We start from the raw sequence: 12,386 nt of genomic DNA, 5'->3' as shown, positions 1-12,386 counted from the left end.
GAGAGTTAAATTCAAGTATTTAATGAGTAAAATTTTAAAATTAAAAAACATAAAATCTCTTTTAAATCTAAATCATTTAAAGGTCGAAGCAATAAAAAAGTGAAAAAATATATAAACTATAACAGTCCAACTAGACAAAATCGCGCGATCATGTTTGTCGCCTCGCGACTCTCTTTCTATAGTTACCGTCGAGGGTGGGCCCATCGACTTTAGTGTAGTTGCACATTTTTCTGTTGATTTTCGATTATCTCGTCATATATATGCGGACTAGCGATGATGAATGCTTCTCCTGCTGCTAAAACAAATCTATGGAAGAAATTTTTCAGACAATTTCGTGGGAGGAGCCTCATCCCTCTCAGAAGCTCCCCTGCGAAAGCTGCTCTGATGCTGATGAAGATGTAAGCATTTCTTTGTCAGAATCAATGGTTTTTCTCTTTCTTTTTAAGCGATTCTTTGTTCCTTGACTTGCTATAAACAGATGAAATTCTATTCTATTCCTCTCTTGTTTATCTTTTTTTTCCTTCGCATAAATTCTCAAATTATTTCACGCCTACTCTGTTTTTTTTTTTTGGTTATAGATCTGCTTAGTTATTTTCTATTTTTTCATACAACCAGACACATGATTTCCTAGATCTTTTCTTGAGGCTCTGGGTGATTTATAATAGAATACGTAAATTGAAGCTATATTTCAATTCGGTTGCGTAGGTGATCAAGTCTGAGGGTTTTTTTTCCCAGAATTGGAGATCAGCTTCTCCGTCGCTACAACCATGGGATGGATCTTTTCTGTACCCCGACTGGGCTCAGAGCCATAATCAGCCTGGAATAAGCAGTGGAGTTGTCCCAAACCAGATCAGTAATCATTCTCCAAGCCTAAAGGAACTTACTAATAATCATTCTATTTTGAAAAGGAACCTATTAAGCGTATCTGGATCAGAGCGAGCTCTAAGGAAAAAGAGAATCGATCAGGCATATCGGGAAAGATGTAAGGTGAGTCTATCTTCTCATCTTATCTCATTCTCTTGCAATAATTTGGGTCCAACCTAAAGGAAAAGGGATCAATTTTCATGCAATTTATTCTGCCTTTTTTGTTTTTGATTGTGAAATAAAATATGAATTAGGCGAAATATGAACTTACTAATAATTTAATTGCTTCCCATTTGAAAGAAGTTCATCTTTGATTTTTTGATTTAAAATTTCAAATAGGCAGGTTGAAATAGCAGCATGCGAAATTCAAAATGTTGGTTTAAAAGCAAAAGATCATTAACTGAATTGAATGAAATGATGAATATTCTAGTTTGAGTCACGAATACATTTTGTCTTTCCTTTCTACGCAGAATCACAAAATGGAAATGCAATCAAATGTGGAGAACCTTAAAGACGAAAATGATTCTTTAAAGAAAGAGAATACTTCCTTACTAAAGGATTATTCTTTAATGAATCAAACTTTGAGAGATCAAGAAAAAGAGATTGAACAGTTGAGGAATGATCTTCTTCAGCTTAAGCGCGAGCATGAGAAGCAAAATGTTCTTGTGCTAACACTTTCAGGGCTTTTAGTAAGTCTTTTCTTCTCTATACTCAGTATACATGTCCAATTATTTTTCATTCCACATGAAGAAATTAATGGTTTTACTCCTTATCTGTTTTAATAGTGAGAACTAATATTGGCTTTTGTAGTACTTATCTTCGGGTACTAGCCATGTAGCCATGACATTTTTTTTTTTTGCAAGTTTGGATCACGGGGATGTTCTCGGTGTTATGCTCAAAACAATTTAAGAACAAATTAGTTATAAAGTGGAAGTTAATTAAATTAAAAACATCTATTTAGATTGTTAGGTTAAGATCAACTTGTGGTATGTGTAACTTAAAAACAAATTTGAAATCAATCAATCAAATTGGTTTGTCTTTCTTTGAAGATGTCTTTGTCTTCAGAATGGTGTCTCGAAGATCACAAGCAAATCGTAGTGCTTCGCCTCTAATGTTGATTTATGCAGACGGTTGTTGAAACCCTTGTAAAGCCCACTATTCATTTCTACTAGTTTGAAAATTTATTAATCTAAATCAAAAGGTAACTATCTGTTTGCTTCTGGCCAAATAAGAGCTTTCAACCAAGAGTTTCGGCTTAAGAAGACTAAAAGCTAATTTGGAGAAACTCAATGAGACTTGGCATAATGGTTTAGGGTTTCTTAGGGATTAAAATTGCACAAGAAAAACCTTGAGGAAACGGTGTTTTTCTTAAAAAGAGAAAAAACAACCTTGAAATACAATTCTTTGTATTTTAGAGATCGAAAGAAATGCTTGGGATTTGCTTGAATATTGAAATGCTGGGCCAACCACTAATTATAGTGGAAGATTGGGTGGAATCACAACTAGCTTGGAACTCCTACTTGAAGAACTCTTATTCTGCAAGTCCTAGTTGTTCAATTTAACTTAGTTCCTTAAATGAATCTTTCCCAGTAAGGCTACTGACAAGCCTAGGTGCTAGGGGGGATAAAGAATTATTGGATTGACCTTATCAGTCCAATTGGTTTTAGGGCATAAGAACTTTTAGGAAAACCCTTACCATTCAAATTACAAAGATGAGATTAATGCAGGAGACATCTTTTAATTGGGTTACAACTAGATTCCTCCCTTTTTGATTCTATATAGTCGCTAATTAGGAGACCTCTTTTAAACTATTTTATGTTACAGAATATTTGTGTATAATATTAAATGGCAAACTTATAACGATTATGTAGATTACATAGCAGATTTTTAGGGGTTGGATTTGATTTATTTATTTTATTTTCTTTCATTTTACTATTAATCCTAGATATATATGTAATCCTTGATAGAATGAAATACAAGTTTAGAGAACATCAGTTTCCCTCTTCTTTTAAGTTCTTTAAAATTTGTTTCATGGTATCAGAGCCTTTCGAATCAATTTTTTGGTTCGTGTTTCGTCGCTTCCATCTCAAAATAATTTTTTGTGGGTTTCTTTTCCAATGATCGTTGGTGTGCATTGTTTGCATAAGGAGTGGTAGCGTCTTTTCAGCCAATTTGTTGTTTATAGCCAACAAAAGTCTCGCATATGAGGCTAATGTGCCGCCTAAAGCCATATGCCCCACCATGCACTTACGCATAGGGGTGCGTGAACAGTCATCTCGCCACCATTTTTTGCCTCCACCAGTAGTACTAGATCAAACATCTACTCAACCTCCTATTGTTCAAGCCTATTCTCAAAGACAAAAGCCTCCTAACTCATGTACTCCACCAGTTCCTTCATCGGAAGATCCAATCACGAGTGACCTAGATCCCAGTCTTGATCTACCTATTGCTCCTTGAAAAGGTAAACATCAATGTACCTATCCCATTTTATCTTTTGTTTTCTATGGTCCGTTGTCTTCTTCTAGTTCTTTAATTGCATTATTAGATTCTGTTACAATTCCTAAAACTATTAATGAAGCCTTGTCTCATTCTGGTTGACATGATGTTATGGTAGAAGAAATGGTGGCTCTGGATAATAATACTTGTGATTCAGTAAATTTGCCTACAAATAAGAAAGCTATCGGATGTAAATGGGCGTTTGCGGTAAGAAATCTGGATGTATACGTGGCTCGACTTGTTGGTGAAGGATATGCTTAAACTTATGGAATTGTCTATTCAAACATTCTCTCCAATTGCTAAACTAGCTTCTGTTCAATTGTTCATCTCCATGGTAGCTCCATATGATTGGCCCTGGCATCAGCTGGATATAAAGAATGCTTTGTTACATAGTGATCTCCATGAAGAAGTCTATATAGAGCAACCACCTGGTTTTGTTGCTCAGGGGGAGAAAGGGAAAGTTTGTCATATTCGAAAATCTTTATATGTTCTGAAACAAACTCCTCGAACTTGGATTGCCCAACTTAGTGAGGTGGTCCAAGCTTTTGATTTAAAGAAGAGTAGTTGTAATCATTCAGTTTTCTACAAACATTCAGAGGTAGGTATGATTCTACTAGATATCTATCTAAGTCATAGCAAATTTTCCAAGCTTTTATATGAATGTCTCAAAAACAGCCACACCCTTAGCCAAAAGTTTATACAGGTATAGTTGTATAGATAAAAAATTATGAATTTTAGAGTTACCTTATCTACACTTAACAGGTCCAATCTCTCCTAAAATAGTATAAACTGATGCCTTTGAAATAGGATATAGAGGAACCTTAAATCAAGGCAAAGTTAGAAAGGAACAGTTAATGGGATCCCTAAAGCAATTGGGCTTAGTTCAATATTTCTAATGGGATCTAGTTCAACTGGGTTTGTATCTCCTTCTAGTCTCCACTTATCTGGGAGTTAGACTTTGTGTCACTGTATTGTTTTGAGTATTGTCGCCTGGGATCTTGTCATGTTAGTTTGGATAAAAAGAGCCTCTCCTTTTGGGCTGTGAACTAAAGCTTTTATATTAACCACAAAATTTATGGCCTTGTAATAAAGCCTGTAAACTAATATTAATATTTTTGTTCTAGGATGCATTTTGTAATTATGAGTGTGGACTTGAAGAGTTAAAGATTTTAAAATATTTTTGTCAATTAATGGAACTATAAAGTTTGGGGCTTAGAGTTATATATCATTTTGGCAGTTTGGTTCCCTTTATCTTTTTTGTTTTTACCGTTTTACAGTTTGCCTATTCTTTCTTTTGTTTCTTTTTATGTTTTGTTTTTTTTTAATTTTCATTTGGATTATTTTTTACTTTAGTAATTTCTTTTTTTATTTTTTAATGTAATAAGCAAATATATTATTATATAGTTGATGGGTGTTGAAAGCACCAAATATAAATTTCTATGACAAAATAACAGTAATTAGCAGTATAGAGCAGTAGGGTCGAATCCACAGGGACTAGCTATCTAATTTTGCCTTTTTTGTGACCAGAATCGATGTCGCGGTCACAGTCGTGCCCATGACCTATGGGTAGAAATGCTGAAATAAAAATAAAAATAAAAATGGGGGGTTTAAATTGGTTAAGATAATAGAAGAAGAAAATACAAAAAAAATAAAACAGATTCGAAAATGCAAAAAATAAATAAATTTAAGAAAATAAAATAAATGGATAAATAAAATATATTTTTAAGCTTAGCCTTAGCCTCGGTGTACTCTAATCTTGAATTGGTCCCTGAAATAGATTTTCCCTTCCAAGCAATAAGTTGATTATAACGACCAAAAACGCCTCGATCGCCAACTTTTCCTTATGTAGTCAATCCCGGTACAACCTACAAATTGACTCTTGCCAAATGCGATACATTTGTTCACAATTTAAGATTTCGACAGCCTTACGATCTGAGAAGCCCAACTAGAATTAACGATCTCAATTGAGTGGGTCGTTTAAATCTGATCTCTATCTCCCTTGACAAAATCCAACTGACTTTTCCCACCTAGACATGCCAATTTGTTCACGGAAATTTGAACACAGCATTACTGATTTGTCTTCCCAACTGTACCCTAAACAACTCCAACCCAACGTGCAATTTTTGAACCGAAGCTAAATCAACTTTAAGGGACGAATTTGTACTATCCCATACACCGGAGAGATAGAAAATACTATGTTGAGAGGTTTTTTGAGTGGGCTCGTATCTCACGATTGTTTTATTGGAGCAATTTTCGAGCTAAAGCTAAAAGGGATTTAGTTAATCATGAAAAAAGTCATACTTTGAAAATAGATTTGTGGAATTGTGCAAAGTGGGAAGGGAAAGGGCCTTGGAAGATAATTAAACCAAAAGTTGAAAGTAAAGAAAAAAAAAAGAATGAAACAACATAATATAAATGTGATCCAGGAAAGGAAAAAAAATAGAGAATTTATTAAATGTGAAAGGTAAAGTGTGTGTTCAATTGACTGTAGCTACTAGGTATTTATACACACTTTTAATGCTAAAATTTAGCTAGGTTTTTCTAAATGTTATCACTAAATAATCCTAAATATTATTACTAAATAATTCAAATTTTAAAATCAAATTTAAACTAGAATTTAAACTAATTACGAATTGTAACAATATAAAAAATCTTTCAATCTTTATCCAACCACTTTTTAGAAAAATCTTCAACCCTTCAATTTTTATCCAGTCATCTTTGAATCTTCAATATTTCAATCAAGCCCTCCTCTTTACTGTTTGTTTCAATTTAGTCCCTTTTTTTGTAAGAGTTTTAATTCAACACACCAACTTTATTCTTGATAAGAAAAATCCAAATTTAATAGCATTTTATCCGATAATTAGCCAAAAATAAATACATTAAAAACACGAATTTATCTTGCTATCAAATTCCCCCTACTTAGCTGATACTTGTCCTCAAGCATGATATCCGCTAAAAATAATTCGTCAATCCCTTTCAAAATCAAAACCCCCTTTCCTAGTCAAGCATACTTCAAACAGTTAGATGAATAAAAAAAAATTGTTAAAACTCAATCAATAAGCATTTTATAAAATCTCGAACGGTATGTCAAATTCAACTATTTCACTAGATTTAGGTTTTAATCAAACATGCGAAACGATCTTACCCAATATATACTTTCATTTATATATTGTTTTAATTATTTATTTATTTATTTTCAAACATAGTCAAGTCTTTTGACGTGAAGTGAGATGACAACTCAAGCACCTCACCCCAGTTAATCAACCCGACACATTCTCTTTATTTAACTTTTTATTTTTAACGAATTCGAGACATAATCAAACCTTTTGACGCAAATCGAGATGACAACCCAAACACCTCATCCCTGTTACTCAATTTTACATGTCCCTAATCGATTTATTTCTCCTTTCTTAAGGCAGCTCAGGTAGCAGAGTGTTAGAAGTTTCGGCTCGTCAACAAACCTTTTGACACGAAATGAGATGACAACCCAAACACCTTATCTCAGTTACTCAACTTGGTTACATTTTTGAATCTTCACTCTTAACCAAGCTATTTGCAAACTTAGTTATTTATTTAAACGGGTACTTTCATTAGACAAGTTCAACAAAACCAACAATTTTCATGAAATATTTGACTAAGGCATCACATTTTCAATTCTACAAAATGTTCATTGATCAAACAAGCAATAGTTACTCATGATTCACCCACTTATTTAAGTAACCTAAACATAAGAATTAGAGTTTTATTTCCGAAATGAATTAAAAAAAATTATTCTTAGCAAAACACATGCAAAAAGAAAGTATGGCATGATCCAAAATTCCCCTACTTAGCCCACATTGCCCTCAATATGCAATTTTAAAACAATAATGAATAGAATGATCAAGTGTATTCTCCGTGTATATTCAATGGGTCGAAGGACGGTGGGAGGGATCAATTTGTAGCATGTTGAGGATGCTTGAGATGTTGACTTCCATTGTTTCGAGGTGAGCTTCAATGCGATGAAGTCGTTCATCTAAAGTAGAAGGTGGTTGCTCCTCTTGTTCTCTAGTAGCCGGATCGTGTTTTCGTTGAAAGACTTTATTGCTTCTAGCAGTTCGTGTACCTGAAATATAACGCGAGAAAATGTATTAAACAATATTTTATTTAATTCTCAAATTAAACTAGAATTCAAAATTAAATTAAATAAATAAAGATAAATATGAGTTGCCTCCCATAAAGCGTTTTTGTTTAATGTCGTTAGCTTGACGACCTGAGTATTATTCATTTGGTTTCTTAAGAATTAATTCTTCCATTACGAGCACTTGAAAGTTCTTATAGAAAGATTTCAACCTTTGCTCTTTGATCTTGAAGCATTTTCTGAATTCCTTCATCATAGGTGGATTGAAACGTATTCAAGTTTCTCCGCTCGGGTTTTCCTTTTCCTCTATCTGAATCTTTAAATGTCCTTGACAACGGCGCCAAAATTTGATGGGCGTCAAAACCACCAAATATAAATTTCTATTACAAAATAACAGTAATTAGCAGTATAGAACAGTAGGGTCGAATCCACAGGGGTTGGCTATCTAATTTCGCCTTTTTTCGTGACCAGAATCGATTTTGCGGTCACAGTTGTACCCACGGCCTATGTATAGAAATGTTGAAAAGAAAAATAAAAATGGGGGGTTTAAATTGATTAAGATAATAAAAGAAGAAAATACGAAAAAAATAAAACATTCTAAAATGTAAAAAATAAATAAATTTAAGAAAATAAAATAAATGGATAAATAAAATATTTTTTTAAGCTTAGCCTTAGCCTCGGTGTACTCCAATCTTGAATTGATTTTTGAAATAGATTTTTCCTTCCAAGCAATAAACTAGTTATAATAACCAAAAATGTCCAGTCACCAACTTTTCCTTATGTAGTCAATCCCGGTACGACCTGCAAATTGACTCTTGCCAAATTTTTAACTACGATACACGTGTTCGCAATTTAAGATTTCGATAGCCTTGCAATCTGAAAAATCCAACTCAAATCAACGGCCTCAACCGAGTGAGTCGTTTAAATCCAATCTCTATCTCACTTGATGGAATCCAACTGGCTTTTCCCACCTAGACACACCAATTTGTTCGCTGGAATTTGAACATAGCACGGCCGATTCGTCTTCCCAACTGTATGCCAAACAACTCCAACCCAACGTACACTTTTTGAATCGAAGCTGAATCAACTTTAAGGGATGAATTTGTACTATCCCATATACTGGAGAGATAGAAAATACTATGTTGAGAGGTTTTTTGAGCGGGCTCGTATCTCACTATTGTTTTATTGGAGCAATTTTTGGGCTAAAGCTGAAAGGTAATTAGTTAATCATGGAAAAAGTCATGCTTTGAAAATAAATTTGTGGAATTGTGCAAAGTGGGAAGGAAAAAAGCCTTGAAAGATAATTAAACTAAAAGTTGAAAGTAAATAAAAAAAAAAGAATGAAACAGCAAAATAGAAAGGTGACGCGGGAAGGAAAAAAAATAGAGATTTATTAAATGCGAAAGGCAAAATGTATGTTCAATTGACTGTAGTCCCTAGGCATTTATACACATTTTTAGTACTAAAATTTAGCTAGATTTTTTCTAAATATTATCACTAAATAATACTAAATATTTTCACTAAATAATTTTAAATATTATCACTAAATAATTCAAATTTTAAAATTAAATTTAAACTAGAATTTAAACTAATTACGAATTGCAACAATATAAAAATCATTCAATCTTTATTCAACCACTTTTTAAAAAAATTTCAACCCTTCAATTTTATCTAGTTCTTTGAATCTTTAATCTTTCAATCAAGCCCTCCTCTTTGCTTTTTGTTCAATTTAGCCCTTTTTTAAGAGTTTGAATTCAACATACTAATTTCATTCCTGATAAGAAAATCCAAATTTAATAGTATTTTATCCGATAATTAGGTAAAATAAATACATTAAAAATACAATTTATCTTGCTATAAATAGTAGATCAAGAAATACATAAAAATTGAAATGAATATATATGATTTCATTAATAAATTCTAGATTTTGTTACACTGAACAATTGAGCTATAGGTAAAATGATAAACACTTTTTAGGCTTGGGTTCAATCCTTAGACATTGCATTTTACACAAATACACAATATACAAACTTTAATCTAATTGACCTAGTGATATTTTTTTTATCACCACGTCGGGGTACCATTCCTCTGTCCAAATGAGAATGATTCCCCACCAGTTTCAGTTTTGCTATTGTAGAACTCAATCTCGCTGTCATGTTCTGTTTAATTTTTAACACCCTACCAATCTCATTGTTGTGCTGAAGGAATCTTAGGTTGTTCAATTCAAAAATAAGTTGGTAGTTATCCTAAACTAAATAAATTGCTAATATTTACATTAGTTAGTCGACATTTCTATTTACTTGCAGGCATTGTTATGCTGAAGGGATTTTATGTTGTCCAATACGAATAAATTGCTAACCAGTTATCCAAAACTTGCTAATAATTTGATGCGCCACGTCGTTTTCTACGTGTACCCAAGAGCAATCCCAAGTATAGTCAATGAAAGCCATGAAGTCTGCTTAGTGAGCGTGTGGTCAACAGCTTGCTGCATAAGAATAGGATTACTTATTTTATATTCTGTTTTTATTTTGAAAGATCATGCAGTTATTTGTTTTAGTTGTTATCCTAATTCTCCAAGTCATGAACGTGGATATAAAGAGGCAATAAAGAGGCAATCTGATTTCTAGAAAATCAATTGTGGCTTTGTTCTCACCCTAAGCAGAATAATCAATTCATTCATAGCTTGGACCGGGACCTGTCATAATTATACTAGTATTTTATGTGGATTTGTGCCCTCAACAGTTTTCCTACATTTCTATTATCTCTTTTGATTAATTTTATAGACGCATGCAGGTGTTATGTAAAAATCCATATTATTATTACTGTTGACTCCAAAAGCTAAAGGTAGTTTATTATTGATTTCATATGGGTTCTGCTTGTAGACTTTTGCTTAAATGATTGTAATCTCATTCTGAAAGTATAACAATTGCTCACATTCATACATGTTAGAGCTTAAATATGATTGTATAGATTTTTAACAGGGTAGTTTTCATTTTAGGCTGATCCAATGAGGCTTGAAAACGAGAAGCTAAAAGATGAAAATGCATCATTGAGGAAGAATGCCAATCCTAATTGTAACTTACCACAGCTTGCAGAGGAGAATGCAAAATTAAGAATTGAAAATAAAGTACTCAAGGTGCAGAATGATGCTTTATGTGGGAAGATTATCAGTGACGATGACAAGAAGCATGAACAAGAACAGTAAGCTAAATTGCCACTACTATTTGAAGATATGCCCTGTGTTCTTTCTCACTTGACAAAATGTGCTGTATTTTATTTCCTAGCACAACTTGTCTGTGTTTGTACTTTATTTTCTGCTTATCTTCATGCATTATATGGCTACTTATGGCATATCTTGTGATAGCAGTTTAGCTTTCGTGTCCTTGACCTCGCTTCTTTGATCTTGCTTGATCTCTTTTCTTGTTTTCACACGCGTTATCTTCCTTTTCATGGGTGTATAGCCGGTGGGTAGACTGTAAGTCGGCCAATCTTGGCCGGTATGATAGTGAGCCTCCATTGTGTTATTTGTAGGGGTAATCATATAGGAGTTACTTTGGTGGTGCTGTGATGTTGCTAATTCTCTTCAGTTATGGTCTTTGAATTTGGTCATGTGTATACTACCTCATGTATTGTTATTCTTACTACATGAGCAGTGGAATTTACTAACTATAGCACCCATAAGAAGTGTTGATGTATTACCCTTACCATATAAAACATTAGTGGTGAAAGTTGTTAAATTTAATGTTGGTAATTTTGCATAAAAAGTCTTCCATCATGTAGAGATCGGCTGGGCTTTATCAATGTATAATAATGCATAAGAAGTCTTTGTTATTGGAATTTTAGAATTTTAAACTCTTATATATATCTTCATTTCTTTTATAATATTTTCTCCTGTGATTAATAAATTTAAAAAAAGTTAGTATTATTTTTTATTTGGGAGGTGTTTGGCTGTTCTATAAGTAATACTTCTTTTGGGAGTGCGTTGTCCATAAGGTTGTTTCAAGTGGTTTAGAATCAGACTTCTTTTTCCAAAATTTTAAAAACTAATAAAATATTGTTGATATAGATAATATAAAAATTATCAAAAAGAAAAATATTGGTAGAGATAGAGAGGGCATTAAGAAATGATTAAAAAAAAACATCGTATTTATTGCCATAAGTGGTGGTACAAACCGGAAAGGCGAATACAAGCTTTAGTACAGAAGTGAAACAATACTCCTCTAATACCAAATATGTTGTCTTCTTCAGCAACTCTATGAGTTTTCACACGACTTTGAACTCAGTTGTTTAATAACTCCAATAGCATTTCATTGGATCACAATTGAATTTTAAATCTCATATCTTTTGCAACTTCAGCTTTCACCACTGTCCACAATGGCTTCAATCGTCTTTTGTAGAGGGAAGAGATGTTACAGGGTAAGAAGATTGGAATCGAATTTTTGAGATGGTATTTGTTGTGATGAAAGTTATAGATGGACAATGGTGATTACTTTAAATGTATATTTAAAGTTTTTGAGATGGTATTTGTGTTTTAGTAATGTATATTTGATAGATTTAATGGTATTATAAGCACTCGAATTTTTTCAAAAATATCCCTTCTCAATTTTTTGCACTTAATTGAATTCTTAAACTAAATAGGCCCTTTGACTGATGTTGATTGTTAGTGTTTAATGACAATGCTAACGTGGTTGTTAATATAGTCATGTTAGCACCATTTGCTGATCATCGTCAATTCAAAAATAAAAATAAAAATAGTTTTAAAACAAGTACATAGTAAATCTGGATTCATTTGAATCTCGACACCCGCTTGTCTAGATACATTCTGGAATTATAAAAAATAAAATTATGAAAAACTTAAAATTTTATAAATCTATAAAAGGAATAATTTATTATTTTTGTATTTTAAACC

General features: G+C 32.7%; 1 protein-coding gene and 1 long non-coding RNA gene across 3 annotated transcripts; both read left to right on the top strand.

Annotated features, from left to right (window-relative positions):
• The first annotated feature begins 232 nt into the window (after positions 1 to 232).
• LOC105786207 (uncharacterized) lies at positions 233 to 12,067 on the top strand. 2 transcript variants are annotated; one of them, XM_012612544.2, is made up of 5 exons: positions 233 to 398; positions 706 to 987; positions 1,335 to 1,553; positions 10,476 to 10,678; positions 11,834 to 12,067. In XM_012612544.2, the coding sequence occupies exons 1-5, from the start codon at positions 309 to 311 to the stop codon at positions 11,895 to 11,897; spliced, it is 858 nt and encodes a 285-aa protein (XP_012467998.1). In that variant the 5' UTR covers positions 233 to 308; the 3' UTR covers positions 11,898 to 12,067. The 2 variants fall into 2 exon arrangements, with proteins under 2 accessions (XP_012467998.1, XP_012468000.1); XM_012612546.2 differs by having other exon boundaries at positions 247 to 398; positions 736 to 987.
• LOC128043066 (uncharacterized) lies at positions 1,560 to 5,830 on the top strand. Its single transcript, XR_008198698.1, has 2 exons — positions 1,560 to 3,325; positions 3,479 to 5,830. It is a non-coding gene; the product is annotated as an uncharacterized LOC128043066 (long non-coding RNA).
• Positions 12,068 to 12,386: the final 319 nt, after the last annotated feature.

This window comes from Gossypium raimondii, chromosome 1 (assembly GCF_025698545.1).
Source record: "Gossypium raimondii isolate GPD5lz chromosome 1, ASM2569854v1, whole genome shotgun sequence".
Lineage (NCBI taxonomy): Eukaryota > Viridiplantae > Streptophyta > Magnoliopsida > Malvales > Malvaceae > Gossypium > Gossypium raimondii.
The sequence above is the reverse complement of the archived record's forward strand: the minus strand, read 5'-3'. Positions and strand labels throughout refer to the sequence as shown.

What these genes read in the sequence shown, in the direction of transcription:
- LOC105786207 (XM_012612544.2), top strand. Translation starts at nt 309, where the DNA reads ATGGAAGAAATTTTTCAGACAATTTCGTGGGAGGAGCCTCATCCCTCT. An exon ending in CATATCGGGAAAGATGTAAG is followed by an intron (nt 988 to 1,334) that starts GTGAGTCTATCT and finishes CTTTCTACGCAG; the next exon opens with AATCACAAAATGGAAATGCA. An exon ending in TAACACTTTCAGGGCTTTTA is followed by an intron (nt 1,554 to 10,475) that starts GTAAGTCTTTTC and finishes TTTTCATTTTAG; the next exon opens with GCTGATCCAATGAGGCTTGA.